Source organism: Galleria mellonella, unplaced genomic scaffold (genome assembly GCF_026898425.1).
Source record: "Galleria mellonella isolate WM207_F2 unplaced genomic scaffold, CSIRO_AGI_GalMel_v1 utg312, whole genome shotgun sequence".
Classification (NCBI taxonomy): domain Eukaryota; kingdom Metazoa; phylum Arthropoda; class Insecta; order Lepidoptera; family Pyralidae; genus Galleria; species Galleria mellonella.
Genome location: NW_026442074.1, coordinates 9,573,906 through 9,595,025, shown reverse-complemented (window position 1 = coordinate 9,595,025; position 21,120 = coordinate 9,573,906). Strand labels below are relative to the sequence as shown.

At 35.2% G+C, this 21,120-nt stretch overlaps 1 protein-coding gene across 1 annotated transcript; it reads right to left on the bottom strand.

Annotated features, from left to right (window-relative positions):
• Nucleotides 1–663: 663 nt before the first annotated feature.
• LOC128200929 (craniofacial development protein 2-like) lies at nt 664–16,766 on the bottom strand. Its single transcript, XM_052895907.1, has 2 exons — nt 15,620–16,766; nt 664–779 (listed from the first exon to the last, which is right to left on the bottom strand). The coding sequence occupies exons 1-2, from the start codon at nt 16,764–16,766 to the stop codon at nt 664–666; spliced, it is 1,263 nt and encodes a 420-aa protein (XP_052751867.1).
• Nucleotides 16,767–21,120: the final 4,354 nt, after the last annotated feature.

The following is a 21,120-nucleotide window of genomic DNA, read 5'->3' as shown; positions in this document are numbered from 1 at the left end:
TAATAATCTTATAGATTAATTACGTCTACATAGATGAAGAGTCTCACTACAAAATGCTTTGCCTAAACAGTTCTACTTGTATTTTGTAAAAACCCATCCGAACGGGGAATTTTGAATGGAATTACTTGCAACACTGAAAATTGGCGCATTTAGAATATTAAAAAAAGTGGGCGTAATCACTATGTTATTTAAGAGTCGGTACTGCCCTTATATTGATAAATTGAAAAATTTTTTCATGCAAGTACTTAGTGGTATCAAGAACAAATAAGTAGTAAAATAAATTACTAAATTATGTATTTTACACACTAGAATAAATTAAAAGAATATGTATAATGTTGTACAACTATTTACACTATGTACGAGCATTTCTACAAAATATTGATGAATATAGGTATCACAAGACCTAAGTTTCTTTGTAGAGTATTTTTAAATTCGTTAAATTGGTTGCATGCACAGATTTCATACAAACGTTTTTGTTCAAAGTGACTAGGACGACGCGGACTTGAGTAAGTCTTTGACACCATGTCGCCCTATCTAGATGAATGAAGTAATATATACGTATTGTATATATAATATACACTATAATTGATTGATTACTACGGACACTAGTTTTCCATCGGCAGATATCGAATTTTCCACCGTCCCACCCATGCAGTTACTCGGTCATTCCTCTTGTAGGTACGTAGATCGGTCAATGTTGACATTTGCAGCTATTTTAGTACGCCTCAGAGTAATTTCATACTCGTATACGTAATTGGACTTAAGATAATGTGGTCTTACTATACCACATTATATCTTATACATATATGTTATCATATAGTAGTTAGTGTGGTATAAATTATTCTATGCGTCAGACACGTATCCTCACGACTGAAGTTGATAGGGTCGTCTGATGTATTTGTCGTTTTAAATTTATACTTTCACGTTGAATGAATGAATGAATGAATGAGTATACTTTATTTGCGTTATACATTATAGGAAATAAGCCAGACGATTAAAATGTAACGATACAGTTGAGTAAGTACAGTAAGACTTATTAAGGTATTTAAGGTCTTATTGCTGTAAGCAATGTTTTCAAGGCAACCTTAGGGTACTGGACTGTGTTGTACAAGTAGGTATGATAGTATTGTATAATTAAGCAAGTTTGGCGTTTTGTACACATAATTAGATTCACGACGCGACAGAATTACATACCTGATTTTTTTTATGATTTTTAATTTTATTTATATATTATTATTTCATAAAAATTATGGAGTCTAAATATTTGTTGATTTTTGTAAACAATTAATTTAATGTTAAAGCTTTGATTAATATTCTTTTTTAATCCATTAATTTTCTTGTACTTATTTGACATCTAAATATTTTGTTATATTTTTTTATACCACTGAGGTAGCAAACAAGCATTTGTTATTATTATTTCTATATATAATTATTTTTTTATGCATTATGTCAAAATATTCTAGATACTGGAGTTATTAAATTTGCACTGTTAATTCCTGCTAATCTTTTATATAAATAAAACAAAGTTGGATTAGTTACATCATTTATAATTCCAGAACGGTTACACAGATTTGGATGATCTATGATTTGTTTGATTCCTCTCTCCTTTGAGTAGTAGAATAACTATTAAAATATCGGAAAGATTCACACAAAAAAATACAAATCAAAATATTTTAGACTGATATAGGCGGTACGAAGTACGCTGGGTCAAATAGTTAACTATAAATCTGAGAGTAAGTGACAAAAAAAAAAAACTGACAAGAAAAACACAAAAAAAATGGGAGAGTACTATACGTAGATATTGAACATTTTTCAATAGATATAAACCTAGAAAAGCGTTCCGATTGACCCCGTTTCTTGAACGATGTACAAGTATTTCTATAGTGTTTGATTTCCTTCATCGGTCGGGACAAATTTATAGCACATTTTCTTCGAGCAAGTGTAAATTTATCATTTGACATGAATATGTGGTATTTTAGGGTATGTCTTCTTTTCATTTAAGAGTTTCCTCTTGTCGGTGTAAATAATTCATGCATTTTCTTTCAGTCAGCTCTTTTCCAGACCATATCTTTGATCTCCCTATACGACATGACACCTAGTGATTCCTTTATCTGTTCCATGTAGTTCCTCGGCCTTCCCCTTCTTTTTTTGCCCTCTAATTTTTCTTCTATTATGCTCTTTAAAAAATCGTCATGTCGTGTAAGGTGGCCCAGCATTTTGCTTCTTCTATTCTCTATTCTTTTTATTATTCTTCTTTTCTCATTCATCCTTTTCAAGACTTCGTTGTTCATTACTTTTTCTGTCCAGATTTTTCTTTTCATTCGCCTCTCAGAATCGAGTCCACTGCTTCACGTTTCGTGGTTACAGGTTTGATCCTCGTACAATATTTTCTTGTCTTTGTAATAACAAAGACAAGAAAATGTTGTACTCGAGTGTATGAAATGAATACATTTCATATACTCGAGTGATATTTCTGGTTTTTTTTGTATATTTTAAGTAGTATTAAATGTATAGTATTAATTATATGTAGTTAGTTAAGTAATTGTAATTTTCATAGGGATCTCTAATTTTTTTGAAAATAATATATAGCCTATGTTACTCGATGATAATGTAGCTTTCTATAGCTGAAAGAATTTTTAAAATCAGTCGAGTAGTTTTTGAGTTTATTCATTACAAATGAACAAACAGAAAAATCTAATTTTTCTCTTCATTATAGACTAGATTTTAGAAGTAAGGAAATCGGTTAATAGACTATTTCTAGATGTTGCATCAAGATATACATATACACATACAATATACACTAGTTTTTAAGATAAACATTCAGAAATATAACTGTGAAAAATACATCCAATTTGGTGGCGAAATTCTGCGTGATGTCAAAACAAAAAAAACAGACGGACAATTAGACAAAATTTCTACAAATGATTGTTTTAGCTTCTTCCTGTCGGCTTTTATTGGTTTTATAATATCAATTTTTATACAGATGTCATCGAGTTACAATTTTATTATATTAGTAAGATAAGACAGCAAGAAATCATTATCTTCATCATATCAGCCTTTATCTGTCCACTGCTGGACATAGGCCTCCCCCATAGACTGTCATAAGGAATGGTCTTAAGCCACCTGCATCCGCTGACTTCCAGCAATGCATTTGACTGCGTCACTCCATTTAGTGGAGGGTCGTCCTACACTGCATTTGCCCGTACACCGTCGTCACTCAAGGACCTTTCTTAAGACAAGATAGTAAGAAATGATTATAGATAACTCAGTTTTAATAAATTAATTAAATAATATATTTATTTATTTAAACTTTAATGCACAGTAAAATTCTATGTACATTTGGCGGACTTAACACCAGATGGTGTTCTCTATCAGTCAACCGTTGGGCAAACAGAGAAATAAGTGGGCGATGCATTATTGAATAGAGGAAAATGAAACCAATACGGATATATTCATATAATATAAACATATGATTTAACTAATATAAACATACACATTTAATAGCAGAGAATTTAGTACCAGAGGGAGACTGTACAAAAGTCGATTGCTTGGGTACCTCTGTTCCATTCGTGTATCTACCGTGAAGCAGTTGTGTTTGCATGGCTGTGTTTCGGTTTGAAGAGGTGGGATGTGGCGTGAATTTACTGGGTACAGAGGAATAACACTTGAGTCCTCAGGAATGGCAACGCATGGGGGGTATTATGGGCAAAACAGTATACTCTGTTATGTCCATGGTACTGCTCATGTCTATAGGCGACGGTTACCACTTTCCATCAGGTGGGCCGTCAGCTTGTTTGCCATTCTAAGTTGTATAAAAAAACACATAATATATAAAATATATAATTATATACACAGGATATTCGACCTAGAAGGCCGGGCAATTGGTGTGCCATAGATACTTATTGCCATAGATATCTAATGTAATGTTAGTATTATTACTGTAAATTATTGTTAATTATAAGTCCATTGCACGTGGAAGTAATTTGTGGCCACCATGCACCGTTGCAAATACTGACAAGAAAAGTAATTGCGTTGCAGTGGATTTTAGTATTCATGTGCCAAATGTTGGCTTATCTCAGTTCTCAAAGTTGCCAACAGAGATGTTACACGTCAAGGTGGCTTAATTTCATACTCGTATAATATCTGCAACTAGCTGTTTCCCACGGCTTGGCCTGTGTGTATTATGATAATAGTCTATATAATTAATTCAGTATATGGTCCATCTATGTACCAAAAAAACATATAAATGTCTTAAAAAAATTACTGTATTATAATTATAATGTTAGTAGAATTTAAAGGTTTCTGTTTTTTTTTTTGTTGTTTAATTGTCTCATACAAATTTCATTCATCATCATCATGTCAGCCGTTAACTGACTCCCATACGATTTAGCTTTGCTAGTAGTTGCTCGATTGGCAGGTGGGATGGCATCTGTGATTGCCAACCCACCTGCCAATCTTGTTACACTGCTGTCCATCCCTAGACCAGTGATATTTTTTAGTCGTCTCTTACGACATTCATGGGAAAGGAAGGAGGCATTTTCAGCTCATCATTTTCAGCTGGAATCATAGAGCAATTCAATTTGACAAATTTCTTTGGGCAGACTGCATTCTTTGATGGAGATTTTGTACAAAATTCATCTGTATGGAAGTTTACTTATATTCTGGATGAAAAAAAAAACCCTATATGTTTCTTGTATACTTTGCAGTTATTTTTTAAATGGATGAGAATGGAATAATGGCCTTAGGGAGCCAGTGAGAAATGATAGGTGAGGTTGAATGCCGTTTCAAGAGTAGTGAACCCATCGTGATGAATTCATTTGGGCACGACGGTTCCCAAAGGAAACCGTATGGGGTCGACCTAATATATTGTTAGTAACGGAGCTCAACTTTGCAATATTAAGCTTTTACAGGGAGCCAGATATGTCCAGTAGTGGACTTGAATTAGGTATCTAAATATTAAAGAAAAAATTCTTTATTTTTTATTGCAACTTAGAATGACAAACGAGCTGACGGACCACCTAATGGAAAGTGGTAATCGTCGCCCATAGACCTGAGCAGTACCATGGACATAACAGAGTATACTGTTTCGCCCATGATACCACCATGCGTTGCCATTCCTGAGCATTCAGGTGTTATTTCTCTGTACCCTGTAAATGCACTGCCATGTCCCTTCAAACCGAAACACAGCCATGCAAACACAACTGCTTTATGCTAGAAACACGAATAAGTCAGTCGAAATCCATTCTCACGTATTAAAAAAAAAAATCACAAGCGATATTATATAACAGATTTTATGTAACAAGCGCCGCTGTCACCCACGCATCATTCAATCCCAATTATTTTTATATAAGGGATTAAATTAATAGCTGATTGTACCAAAAATAAACAAGAGACAACTTGTTTTCACAGGGGAAAACTTAAACGCGCTAAGTGCATTACATGGCTATTTATTTTTGTATTTTATAAGATCGCACGATAATTACAAGGTCTGTCTTAATAATAATAATAATAACCTATTTCATTTTCCTTGTAAATAATCTATTATTTTTATTTCAATAAAATATTGTTATTATATATTTTATACTTATATATTATAATCAATATACGGCGCATTAAAGCTCATTCTGAAAAGTCTCCTTATTCTGTGAATATTATATTACCAGAGGAAGACTTTGTATAAAAGTCGTTTGCTTGGGCACCTCTGTCCCATTCGTGTTTTTACCATGAAGCAGTTGTGTTTGCATGACTGTGTTTCGGTTTGAAAGGTGGGTTATGGCAGTGAATTTACAGGGTACAGAGGCATAACACCTGAGTCCTCAAGAATGGATCTAGATGAAGGAATCTACGTAATGCGTGCGCTTTATTGCTCCTAGGGGCGGAGGGGTTGGGTGGATTATTGGGAATTTCGCCTGCGCTATTGGTATATACTGGCGGGGCACCAATGACGGATGATGGGTAAGGAGGGCAGCAAGTCTTTTAGCACAAGAGTTAACCGCGATGTTTTCTAGGTGTAATCGCATGAATGTCGACTTTCCAAGGTATATTGCTAGTAATGGAACTGTAAGACATGGGGTCTTACAGCTCTATTGCTGGCAATTGTATACTAATAATCCTTTTCCTCTTACACGACTGGGTGGTGTTCAGGGGCACTAAAGTGTGCAGGAGGAGTCAAGGTTCAAAGGGAGAGCTGAGGTTCAAAGGCGAATCCGAACACCAAGGGAGCATTGAGGGGCATTAAGTTTCAAAGTGTCAAGGGTTCAAGGTAGCCGAGGTCTAAGTGGAGTGCCAGTCTAAGAGGAGTCTTCACACGGATATATAGAATTTTCGCAAATAAATGTATAGCCTAAGTTACTCGCTGGTAATGTAGCTATCTATAGGTGAAAGAATTTTTAAAATCGGTTGTGAAGTTTTTGAATTTCAAATAATACTCTTTATAGTAACTTGTTTGTTTCTCTAATAAAAAAAAACCGACTGAAAATCTAAAAGATACGTGTATTTATTATGCAGAAATTTTCACAGTAAAAAAAGAAACATATTAACAATTATAGTTATTTTGAACTACAGATCCGGGGCGACTTCGAACGAGTAGATAAAATTTTATACTAAAATATATAGCCTATTTCATTTGCTGATAATGTGGCTTTCTGTAGGTGAAAGGATTTTTAAAATCAGTCGAATAGTTTATGAGTTAATCCAGTACAAATGAGCAAACAAACAAATCTTTCCTGTTAACAATATTAGTATAGAAGTACAGATGAATTGTGAAGGGTTAAAATGGTTATTTGCGATACCTAATACCTAATACATTTCAACTTGTCTGTTATATTAAAAGCATACAAAATATATTATTGAACGACAAAGAATTTATCCAACATATGAAGTATATCTCGGCGATAATGCATATTTCTCCCTTCCAAGGTTTTTTCTATAGAAGGTCAACGACACATTGCTCGTGCTTGCGTTCGCTCTAGGACTGTAAACAAAAAGTTATAATAGTACTGCGAGATGATGGGGGAGCATGTATTTACTTCATTGAATAAGGATTAATACATTGTGACATTTACTGCAACCATAGCATTTTATTTTATACAACTTAGAATGGCAAACAAGCTGACGGCCCACCTGATTGAAAGTGGTAACAGTCGCCTATAGTCATGAGCAGTACTATGGACACAAGAGTATACTGTTTCGCTCATGATACCCCCCATGCGTTGCCATTCCTGAGAACTCAGGTGTTATTCCTCTGTACCCTGTAAATTCACGCCATATCCCACCCTTCAAACCGAAACACAGCCATGCAAACACAACTGCTTTACGGTTGAAACACGAATGGGATAGAGGTACCCAAGTATATAAGTATTATATTATATGTGCTGCAACTAACAGTTTTGTTCTGCAGGCGCTTAAATAAACAACTATTCATGTGAACTACGACTTTTTTTTTTAAATAGTGTAGATGAAATGGTAACTCCATCTGCGCTATCATATTCGCTGATGGGGTCAGTGAGGAATGATAGGGGAGAGTGAAACAGCTCATCCTGACGAATTTGACAACAACTTATCAGAACGGTTTCCAGTTAGAACGATTTGGAGAACGACCTGATAGGGTATTTTTTTTATGGGTGTAAATGGTATGGTAACCTGCCGGCCTGCGCTAACAGGATACGCTAGCGGAGCACCAGTGAAGGGTGATAGATGAGAATGAAAACAGGCCAGTTAGCCCATCATGATGAATTCATCAGGAATTAACCATGATAGTTTCCAGGGAGAACCGCGAGGAGATCGACCTGGTTGGGTATATTGCTAGCAATGGGATTCTCAGTCTCCATTACTAACAATCCCTTTCCTCCCGATAGGGCATATTGCTGGCAATGGGGCTGCTAGACTCCATTACTAACGATCCTTTTTCAAGAAATGCGAATTGTATTCTAATAGTGAAACTGAGGGGAAATGAATTATTAGTAAGTCTCACTCGTAGCAACATATACTGCCAGGTCCATACACTTACCAGGACACTATCGTAGTTTCCCGCTGATTTTCTTAATTATCATCCATTAAATAATAAAAAAATACAGATATTGTCGGATATGGTATCTTTTTTAGAGGAGTATGTACTTATGTCTATTTTTAATCTACGGGGTCGACATTGTACATGGACGATCTTGTATTACCTTTAACTTTTTTGCTGATTATATGTAACTAATTTTATCTTTCACGTCGTTGACACATATTTTAAACACACTATCGGGACTTAACGTGACGCGGTTTCAGGAAAATAGTACATACATACCTTAATAAAAAGCAAGGTAGGTACTATTTATCAGAAATCGTGTTCTTATCCCGATAGTGTATTTAAAATATCTTTCTTCTGTTTAAAAAAAAATATTATTTCTAATAACGATACTTTCCATTTCAACGGTCACCCATCCAAGAGCCTGTAGTTACTGAACTTCATTGATCGAGAACACAATTAAATTGTGTTATGACTGTTTCAATTAGTGACCGTCCGATATAAATTACGATTGCTTTTTACAAATTGCGGTGGCGTGGAGATTTATTATATTGTAATTCTTGTGAGGCAAACATTTCCGTGTATCTGTCCAGGTGCGCGATGTAATGCCGTGATAGAGTAAGTGCGTTTCCATTCTATCCAATACAAATAAAACAATACCAATAACAAATGCTATTATTTGATACAGGATGAGAGGGTTAGTAATGGGGTTTAAGAGCCCCATTCATTATCATATTAGCTTTTAACTGTCCACTGCTGAACATAAGCCTTCCCTCAGGGTTGCCAGTAGTTGCCACGCTTGGCAGGCGGATTGGCAACTGCAGTTAGGCTTTGGAGATATTTGGAAAGGGACGTTACTGCCCATCCCTCGCCTTCTCTTAGTCGCTTCTTATGAGACCTACGGGAAAGGAAGGGGTATCCTATTCTATGTCGGAACTACACAGGGGCCCCATTGCTAGCATTATATCCAATCAAGTCGACCTCATCTCTACGTGGTTTCGCCTGGAAACCATCATGTATAATTCTTGATGAATTTATTACGGTGAGCTAACTCACTTGACTTGATTCTCACCTATTGTGTCTCATTAGTGCCTCGCTAGCGTATACTAATAGCGTAGGCGGTGTTATCATTTCATTATCAGCCATTAAAAAAATAATTGATACAAATACTACCAAGTTTGATATCTTCTTCAGAAGAGTGCGTACTCGCGTAAATTTTTATCTATGGAGTCGACGTTCCACAGGGATTGTCCCGCATTATTTTTAACCAACTTCAAAAAGAACGAGATTCTCATTCGAGTTACATCGTTAAACCAAAAACTGCACGTTGTACAATATCAATTCTTTATCATTTTAAATTTTTTTTTCGCAAACAGAAGTTTACTCCGGGGTCGGTTAGTTATTAATGAAATTTGCAATTTTGTAATCCGTGTCTTTGAGATGAAGTAGCTGTCCTTGCATGGCTGTTTTTTTTGTGAAGAGTAGGAAATAGTAGCAAAATCATAGGGTATGAAAGCATAACACTATGTGTATAACAGTGTATTCTGTTATGTCTATAGTGCTGTTCATATCTATAGGCGACAGTTACCACTTTCTATTAGGGAGCCAACAGCTTGATTGCCATTCTATCATAAAAAATAAAAACTTGTCCCGACGTTGGATCGGCGACAGACAGTTCAATATCGTATCGTACACCGTGGAAACGCTCTAACTGAGATTGATGAGATGTGCCGTCGTATTTTAATAATAATTTTTCACAATTAAATATTCAGGAAAGGTGAATATATTCCTGGTTCTTAAATCAAGATTTCAATTTACGCTTCAATAAAATATTTCAATAATAAATTCATTACTTGTACTTGTATATATATATATATATATATATACCGGCGGGGCATCAGTGAAGGAGGATAGGTGAGGATGAAATAGGTCAGGAACACCTTAAATTACATCAATTAGCTGCCTCATTTTTTTATCAGTGTTCTATATATTTTTTTTTAATGGATGATAATGGAATGGTAGCCCCCCCTGCGCTAACGGTATACACCGGCGGGGCATCAGTGAGAAATGACAGATGAGGATGAAAGCAGGTCAGTTAGCCTATCCTGAAAAACTTAACTACAATTAACCACGATGGTTTCCAGGGGGAACCACGTGGAGGTCGACCTAACAAGGCATGTTGCTAGCAATGGGGTTGTCAAATTGCATTGCTAACAATCCCTTTCCCCCGATGTCATGTGCTGTATGTTGTCATATCAGTTGTTAACTGTCTATGGCTGACCATCGGCTTTCCCATGGGAGGGGGGGGGGGGAGATTTGCCAATAGTTGTTACTCTTGGCAGTCTGGTTGGTAACCACAGTTAGGATTTTTTTTAATTTATTGCTCCCCCATAGGAGAGCAGCTATTTCCCGGATATTAAGTTTCAGGTTGTTTATCAATTTTAATTTCAATTTACAAACATATATACATACATACACATACATATATAATATATACACAATCAAATATATACATAACATACACATACTTAACAGCACACATACAACAGAAAAAAAAAGACGAAGGAAAACGAAGAGAGAACACAGGAAAATAGTATTAAAGTGAGAGGTAGTAAGATTTAACAGAGGTTTTGAAGCTAGTAAGAGTTTGAGTGCACCGAATAGAGGTAGGTAGTGAGTTCCATAGACGAACTGCCTGAACAGTAAAAGATTTAGAATAAAAGGAAGAAGAATGAGTGGGAAATTTGAGTCGGAGGTTATTGACACTGCGTAAAGTATGATCATTAGCCTCACTGAGAGACAAGAATTTATTTGTGTATGTTTTATATCTATTTCCAGAAGCCACCTGTACGAAGTCGCGGATTTAAAACTAGTTCAAAATATAAAAAAGCCTATTAAAGTAACAGACTTCTTTTATATTTAGATTTATCGATGTTTCATATCATCTGTGTTGGGTTATTTGGTATAATCAAATGGAACCACTAGTTGGTATTATATTCAACTAGTGACTAGTGATGTACCTAACCAAGCTGACATGAGTACTGACTCGAATAACATATCATATACTCGATATACTCAGATACTGTATTTTATATACAAAATTTGAATGTCCGATATGGAAATACAGAATTATGGAGCAAGAATGAATGGAGATGTTGGTAGGGGCCGTCCTAGACGGACGTATGTCGACCAAATAGGCGACGTGCTGAAGAAGGGCCAAATTAAAAGTACCCGTAACTGGCGAGCATGTATGAAAAGATTAATGAATGTGGAAGAAGCGAAAGAGGTTTGTGTGAATCGAAGCATTTGGCGTTCCATTGTTTCTGCCTACCCTAATGGGAGACAGGCGTGACAGATATGTATGTATGTATGTATGAAATACAGAATTCGTATACATGATATTAGAATATAGGGTTCTAGTATTGTAAGTACGAGTATTACTACTTAGTTGCAAGTTTATTATAAGTATTTATTATATGATTTTGTTTATTATTTCTTAATTAATTTTTCCTTAATTACAAAAAAAATTACAGAAGATTTATTATCTTTATTGAAAGTTAGGTTTAGAAATCAATTGAAAATATTCGAGTCGTATGATATATTTGAATAGCTGATTAATATGCAGATTGTAAAGTTCTAAAAAAAAATTGTATCTTTACCAACGGCACTACATAATACGTACATCATGGCCGTAGCTGGAGGAGGGGGGAGGGGCATTGAGGAATAATGCCCTACCTTAAAAGCCTCAATGCCCTAAATAAAGGGCTTAAATTTAAAAAAAATAAACTCGAGTTTTTATAACCACTTAATTATGGCTTTTGCCTTACCAGAAAGTTCTTTTTTTTTTTTTTTTTTTTTTATAGAACTTAGAATGGCAAACAAGCTGACGGCCCACCTGATGGAAAGTGGTAACCGTCGCCTATAGACATGAGCAGTACCATGGACATAACAGAGTATACTGTTTCGCCCATGATACCCCCATGCGTTGCCATTCCTGAGGACTCAGGTGTTATTCCTCTGTACCCAGTAAATTCACGCCATATCCCACCCTTCAAACCGAAACGCAGCCATGCAAACACAACTGCTTCACGGTTGAAACACGAATGGGACAGAGGTACCCAAGCAATCGACTTTTGTACAAAGTCTCCCTCTGGTCTTTTGCCCTATCTTTTATACTTGGGTCTAGCTACGGCTCTGATGTACACACTTTGTACTATGTAGCGCTGTTGGTACCGACATAGGCAATTATTTTTTTAATTATTGGTAATATAAAAAAATTCTAGAAAAACAAAGGTTATTTTAATTAACATATTGTATAAAATCTTCAGACTCAAATTTTTTTTTGATGAGTGAAAATGGTATGGTAACCCCGCCTACGCTAACGGGATACGCTGGCGGAGCACCAGTGAAGGGTGATAGATGAGAATGAAAACAGGCCAGTTAGCCCATCATGATAAATTCATCAGGAATTAACCATGATAGTTTCCAGGGAAAACCGCGAGGTCGACCTGGTTGGGTATATTGCTAGCAATAGGATTCTCAGTCTCCATTACTAACAATTCCTCCCTCAGACTCGAATAAGCAATCGATTCTTATTTTAATGAGTACTAAAACATTCGAATATTAAAAAAGGCCGACACGGCACATCACTATATTCAACATAGGTTCACGGTCAAGGTCAATATCAACGTGTTTTAAGAATACAACCATTCAATACATACATCGAACACGTATTGAAAATCAACTAAATATTAATGATTTAGCTTCGTACCAGGTGTTCGAACATTTCTTGTATTATTATGTAATAATGGAAATTTCAATACATCGAACAGTGTATTATAACAATGACTTCCAATTTCGTATTCGAAGCTGAATAAACGTTGATGTGTGAAAATATTTTTTTTTCTACAAACAAGCTGACGGCCCACCTGATGGAAAGTGGTAACCGTTGTTTATAGACATGAGCAGTACCATGGACATAACAGAGTATACTGTTTCGCCCATGATACCCCCCATGCGTTGCCATTCCTGAGGACTCAGGTGTTATTCCTCTGTACCCAGTAAATTCATGCCATATCCCACCTTTCAAACCGAAACACAGCCATGTAAACACAACTGCTTCACGGTTGAAATACGAATGGAACAGAGGTACCCAAGCAATCGACTTTTGCTTTTCAACTGACTTCAAAAAAGGAGGTTTTCAATTCAGTAGTTTTTTTATGTTTGTTTTCTTAGAAATCTGTTATTCATAAATCGAGTTCAAATTTATTTTTTTATCTTTTTTTTTAAATATATACTTTCATATACTGCGATTGCAACTCAAGAATGTTTCTTCCCCATCAGTTGTCGGTTCTTCGAACTATATGACTAGCCCATTGCCACATCAGCTTGCTTATCCTTTGGGCTATGTCAGTTTTATTTTGTTCTTTTGCGGTTATTCTCCAAAATCTTATATATTTATTTATTATTCTTTATTGACCACATTACAAAGAAATGTTTGGTACAAAAGCGGACTTAATACTATACAGCCTTCTTTCCCAGTCAGTGTTTTATACTAAAAAAATACATACATACATACATATCTGTCATGCCTGTCTCCCATTAGGGTAGGCAGAAACAATGGAACGCCAAATGCTTCGATTCAAACAAACCTCTTTCGCTTCTTCCACATTCATCAATCTTGTCATACACGCTCGTCGGTTACGGGTACTTTTAATTTGGCCCTTCTTCAGCACGTCGCTTATTTGGTCGACATACGTCCGTCTAGGGCGGCCCCTACCGACATCTCCATTCATTCTTGCTCGATAAATCTCTTTCGTAATTCTTCTTTCATCCATCCTCTCCAAATGACCAAACCAACGCAACATTCCTTTTTCGATTTTGGTCACTACATCGTCTTTCAGTCCACACTTCTCTCTAATCACACTGTTTCTTACTCTATCTTTTAAAGTAATACCACACATACTTCTCAAAGCTCTCATCTGTACAGCATTTATCTTACTTTCATGCTTCTTCTGCCATACCCACGATTCGCTTCCATACATGAGTGTTGGTGTCAGTACTCCTTGAATTATAGCAAGGCGAGCTTTGCTCGATACATTTTTACTTGACATAATCGAGAGCAGTGCACCGTTAACACTGTTTCCCGCTTTTACTCTCCTCTCAATATCTCTTTCACACTTCCCATCCCTCGTAAACAAAGAACCTAAATATAGAAACTCACTCACTTGCTCCACTTTTTCATCTCCTATCATAATCTGGCATGCTGTTAAACTTTCATTCCTCTCAAAGACCTTCGTCTTCTTCGCATTTATTTTCATACCTTTTCTTGCATACGCTTCATTCATTATAGTCACCATTTGTTGTAATTCATACTCCGACGATGCAAAAAGTACTTGGTCGTCGGCGTATAAAAGAGTCTTAAACAGAGACTCATTCATCCTGAATCCACAATTAGATCCTTTCAAATCGGTCAAGCAACTGTCCATAAATAGGTTGAACAGCCAAGGAGACGCTACACAGCCCTGTCTAACACCGCGTTCAATGCCAAACCAGTCTGAATAGACTCCATTTATTCTGACACAGGCATTTGAATCCTTATATAAAGATTTGAATGCCCGTATCAAATGGCTGCTCACCCCATACATTGCCAGTGTTGACCACAGTTCATTCCTCTCCACTCTATCATAAGCCTTTTCAAGGTCAATGAAGGCGCAGAAAACCTTCTGATGTTGAGCTAAGGTTTTCTCTGTTATGCACCTTAAGGAAAAGACTTGATCCGTACATCCCATACCCTTTCGAAACCCTGCTTGCACATCCCAAATTTTACTTTCCGTCTCATTCATCACTCTTTTAATCAAAATCCTAGCATACAATTTGCCTACAACACTAAGAAGGCTTATTCCGCGGAAATTTTTGCACTCCTGCTGTGACCCGCTGCCTTTATATAGTGGCACAATAACAGCTTTGCTCCAGTCACCTGGAACACAACCGGACCGCCAACATTTATTGAACAGCAGACACAGCAGGTTTACAATGATTTCTCCACCTTCTTTAAGCATTTCGGCAGATATTCTATCGAATCCCGCTGCTTTACCAAATTTCATAATCTTCATTGCATTCATTACTTCATCCATACTTATATCACTTTCACTGTCAACTTCTTCGTCCATTATTTCATTTTCAACATTCTTTCTTTCACTTCCACGTTCAAATAAACTTTCAAAATATCTCTTCCAATGATCTAAGACTTCCTTTTGTTCCGTGATAACATTACCATCCATATCCCTTATCACGCCCATTTACCTCTAGCTGTTCGAACTAAATGCCAGAAAAGCTTTTGATTAGCTCGAAAATTTCTAGAGAATTTCCTTTCATACTCATCCTTACATTCCTCTTTCTTTTTGCTTACTAATTCTTTAACTTTCTTTTTCATTACATCATACTTCTCTTTTGCAATTTTTTCAATGTCACTTACATTACCTTGCATTCTCTTATTAGCTCTGGTAGCTAACAAATCCATCCATGCCTTTTTCTTTAGAGCCACCATTTCTTTCACTTCGCCATCCCACCATACATTCATTCTCATCTTAACATTCTTCCTCTTACTTACACCACAAACTTGAGTAGCTATATCAAAGATTCCGCATTTAAATTCCTTCCAAAATTCTTCTATCTCATAGTTATCTTTCTTCAGTAGCTCTCTAAATCTTTCATTCAATCTTTCTTGATACTGATTTCGAACCTGTTCTTCTGTCAGTCTCTCTACTCTTACTCTTTCTATTTCTGACATACGAGCACGTGGACGATGTCGCCATTTATTGAATAAGCCACCTATTCTCGATATCACCAAAAAGTGATCAGTTCCGACATTCGTACCACGATAGACTCTTGTATCCTTCACTTTCGCTCTCAATCGTTCATCCACAATTACAAAATCAATCATACTTCTCTCAGTTTGCCTTTGCCATGTATACATATGAATCAGTTTGTGACTAAACAAAGTATTAGTCACCACCAGATTTCTCTCCAGGCATACTTCTAATAAACTTTCACCATTTTCATTCACTCTTTTATCTCCAAACATTCCTAAATTCCTTTCATATCCATCGCGACGGATTCCCACCCAGCCATTAAAATCACCTATCAAAATAATTCTTTCATTCTCCTTACATTTAGTCATAATCTCTCTTATACTATCCCAGAAATCCTCTCTGACCTTTGGTGGCTTGGACATATCCGGGGCATAAGCGCAAAGGAGAAAAATACGGGTCAAACCAACTTTCAGTCGTATCCAGAGGAGTCTAGGACTTACAAATTCAAAATCTTTAACAGATGCATTCATTCTCTCTGACAAAATAACTCCCACTCCTTGGCTGCTTCTTTCAGAGTCATTAACTCCGGACCAGTACCCAGTATATCGGTCATAAGTAGTAATAGAGCAGCCTTTCTTTTTTGTTTCACTTACTCCTAATACATCAATTCTTCTTTCACTCATCATCTCACATACTTCGTCTATTTTACTATCCATACCTCCACAAACATTCATCGTTGCAATTTGGCATTCCTTTGCCCTCTTTTTGCCATTTGGGGAAACAGGGGAGACATGACGTGACCCGTGGCATAACGCATCGCCGTCGATGAGAAATTTGTCCCCCCCAGATACGATGGGACTGCCTGAGTTGCACTCAGGGACGGATTCTCCGGCAGTGCCGGTACCCTCCTGGGGTAGTTGCGTTTTAATTTCTCTTATCATTTTGAAAAAGAACTGCTCTTCTTAACATCGGATAGGGAAAGGAAATAGGTTACATTGGGAGAGGAATAGGTTATAAGGAAAGGAGGTGATAAGTGGAAAGGAACTATAGGAAAAATGGGGGATACTACAGCTACGGAGAGGACATTTACGATTACGAGGTTTGTAACTGTAGTAGCTATGGAGGCCGGGGTTGCGTACCCGTATGCCCTTACTCCACAATCGGACAGATTAATAGAGAGGACATCCCATGACCACATGTATATCAAATTTAATGATGATTAGTTGGGCCATGAAGGTGCTAAAACGTAATAAAAAATAATTAAATTTTTACATATATGATATTAATAAAGAAATAAAGATATTGAATACCTGAAGTTCAAAGGCAGGAATCCATCAAGCCATTTTAAACTTCATGGCAAAAATCTGGACATACGGATGAAATCGAAATAACTAAGGGAAATGAATTGTCAGTAACAAAGTATTGTAACAGATTTTCGGTAAATTAGTCGCAATATAATAACTGGTACAGTTTCACACTCTTCAATAAATGCATGATGGTTTTATGGTTTAAAACAGAATGACAAAAAGTGTAAATAAATTAAATTTTACACTGTATGTAATTGTAATAAAAAAATATTATACTAAAAAAATATTATAAAAATATCATTAAATTATAATAATTTTAATTTAATATTATAATAAATATAATTTTAATTTTATAATAAAGTTATAATATTATTATATCTTTTAAAAACAATAAACACAAATTGTCTATCCCACGACGAGGAGTTCGCCAAATTTATTTATTAAGCTAGTAATACAAGGTCGATTTAAAATAGATTTTCTAATAATAACATCTCTAAATTAAAATTTGATAGATTAGCGATACTATTATATTATGGACTACCAAGAATATTACTAATATAATAAAATTGTATTTAGACGTTGTCTGTACATGGGAGACATTTAATATCAAATAATATAAGGGGTCTTAATAAGAGCAAACGACAGGGAATTCATCCTCATATATTAGAACCAGAATGGTCATGCACAGTGCGGTTTCAGAAGAGCTTCTTCCCACGCACACTCACTTTGTGAAATAATCTGTTGGAGTTTTAATACCGGCTGTTGACACTTAGGTTTTTTAGAACAAAGATATTATTTTTAAGTTTGTTCTGTGTCAGATTTTCATAAAATGTGTCTTGTGTTTTTTCACTAAACTTGTCATTTTATATCGCAAACACATGTATGTTTTGTTACTGTACCCTACTATTTGTAACAGGTTATGGGCTGCTGAGACTTTCTCTAAGGACTACAAAATGGAGTTCTTTAAAAAGGGCGTATTAAGTTTTCTTAACGCGCACGTAATATCCTTGATGTTACAGGCGTCAATAGGCTACGATAATTCCGATTACCATCAGACATCAGATGTTTGCTTGTTTGCCATCATATTATAGTATTATAAAAAAAAAAAAATAGAAAACAAAATAATATGTTTTTTTTTAGAAAATTTGTCTGATTTCCTGTATGTTTGTTTCGGCATAATGCAAAAATTAATGCACGAAATTGAATGCAGTTTTTACAGTTATGTTTTAGAAGCTTTAACTTAAAATCGGGTCTTTATACGCTATCTAAAAGTGGTATTTTTCATAGGTTTTTCTAATTTGAAATCCAAGCATGCGAAGTAGCGGGCGTTAGTCAAGCTTATTATAAAGTAGTTCTGTTTTAATTTTATTACGAATTTAGTTTAAAATTTCACAAGAAATTAATCTCCAGCTCGAAGAAGATGGCTGTATAAATAATTATAAGTGTATAATAAATTATAAACATTACAAAGTTGTGTCGAATAATCTTATTGCTGTTTCTCAACTAAATCACTCGATTTCACCTGATCCATTCAGATCGGATATACGACGCCCTGTTTCTTGGCAAGTGTGAATTAAAGGTAGATAATCTTCTACAAATTGGACAGAAGCCAGGGGATATGGCAGATAATGTAACATTAACAGCATTATTGGATAATTCTAACGATGACAGAACTACATTTATCACTATAAAAATACCAAACCTGTGAGCAGTTCTTTTGTATAATGATTTTTATTTGTGGATTTTTCCGATAAATAAATTTATTGACTACGTATATTATTAACTAGCTGTATCCTACGACTTCACCTGCGTAAACCAGTATATATGTATATAGTATTCTATGTGCTAAATTAGAGTATCACTTACATATGAAGAAGAAAGAAGAAAGAAATAATTTAATCAAAAGAAGCATGCGGCCCACACAGTAGCGCACAAAACAAGAACAAAAGAAATCAAAAACAAAACAAACAAAAGAAAATAATAATTATATACAAATAGATAGTAATTAAATTATAATGTACGCGTGCGCGCGTGTGTGTCGCAATGTTCTGTGATGTAGGTCCGTGCTCAGCATATTGCTGCAGCGTTTAAAGCGCTACAGCAATATAGATACATATATAGATAGATACTCTTTATTGTTTCCTCCAAAAGATTACAACAAGAAACTTATTCTAGATATAAACAATTACAAGAAATTATCACAGTATGAAAACAATGGGCGACTTTATTGCTAAAAGCGAATATATACCAAATTTCATTCAAATTCCTTCAGAAGTTTTTGCGTGCATGAGTAACAATGATCCATCTATCCATCCGTGGTTATAAATTTTCTCATTTATTATATTGATAGGGTTGTTAGAATTTGCAATTTTAGCTTTGATTGTATTTGTGTGTATTCAAAATTTGTTATTTTAAGAATGGTGCTGTTCATACTTGCATTTTTCGATGACTTACTATCACCTATAAATGCACTATCCATCAGGTGGACGGTCAGTTTTTTTTGCCATTTGCAAATAAATAATAAAATAAAATAATAATAATAATGAAAAACTACGTATTTTTTACTATGATACAATAGTAAATCGATGGAATATACACTGTCATCTATAAGACACGAACTACATCACGGGTAATGGAATGTAGTAATCGTCACCTATAAGACATTAACGGTGTCATCATCGTCATCATCTTCCTACCCTTATCCTAATTATACAAATTTTGGGGTCGTCGTAATATGTTTTTATTAATATTACCTAAGGTTTCTACTTTTAGTTTTACGATCGTCCGCCGGCCTGACGTCAGTCCTTCTTAGCAATGTTCATTCTTCTAATTCACTTTCACCATCATCATGTTTTCAAATTTTCCCAGTGGACCATATGTATAAAGCCATTCTTGTTTAACAAATTTTTGGAGATATTACCATTATGAAATTTTTTAAAAAATTAAAAAAGTCATACTTAGAAATATACCTATTATTATCTTTAATAATTTAAATGTGAAACGGAGTTTTTTTTATTTGTATAACACAAGTAACAAACGAGCATGCAACTTATCTGATGATAGTGATTACCCGCAACACCAGAGGCATTGCAGGTGTGCTGCCGGTCTTTTAAAAAGGAATATGCTCTTGAAGGTTTTTTTTTATTGGTGAAAATGACATGGTAACTCCGCCTGCGCTATCGGTATCGGCGGATTGTACGGTGCTAAAAATCAGCAGCCAGGTATCAATCTTCAGAACATTCCCGATCATCGATGTATTCGTTAGTTTGCGTGTTACCCCTCGAAAAATTAACAGAGCTCCACCAAATGTCACGAAATTTAGCTTACCTTTCAATTCGAGGGACCATGCCTTTTTTTTTATTCCGGTCCATAAATATATATTTTGTTACACGAACGAAGTCGCAAATAAAAACTAGTAAGATTTATTTTCCCAGGAACGGTCCTAAACAAATTGGTAACACGTGCAAAATATCTAGAACATACTAAACTTATGACTCGACAATTGCGTATCAGATCAACCCTTCTGCCCTTCGACCTAAATCTCTTATTACTGAAGATTTTTTTATACTGTTTTTCTGGCGAGACCTTAAAATGACGTATTTCAAGATGGAGTATCTCAATACAAAACGCGTTGTTGATAATATAAGATAAAACCAGTTATTTGGATTAAAAAAAAAATAAACTCTAAATCGATTATGATGAAATTTCTATAAGATTAATCTGAAATTAATATCCTTTCAGTTCGGAGTTATGAGGTAATAAACGTAAAATAATACAACTGAAATAAGGACCTTCTTCTTTATGAAGTTGGTCGAAAACAAATCAATTTCTTACCTATGTGTGCGTAGATAGGGATACCAGAATGTATAGTTATTACTCATTATATGGGAGAGATTTATATTGCAAGGTGATGTATAAATAACCTAGATATATAATTAGAGATAAGTAATTAAAAATAAAAAATAAAATTTAATATTAAAAAATTTCT

Bases quoted from the DNA above. Each gene is read 5' to 3' on its own strand.
- LOC128200929 (XM_052895907.1), bottom strand. From the start codon at position 16,766: ATGATAAGAGAAATTAAAACGCAACTACCCCAGGAGGGTACCGGCACT. The intron at 780-15,619 runs GTAAGAGGAAGA...AATGTGGTATAG, and splicing joins TACTCAAGTTTGTGGTGTAA to TAAGACCACATTATCTTAAG.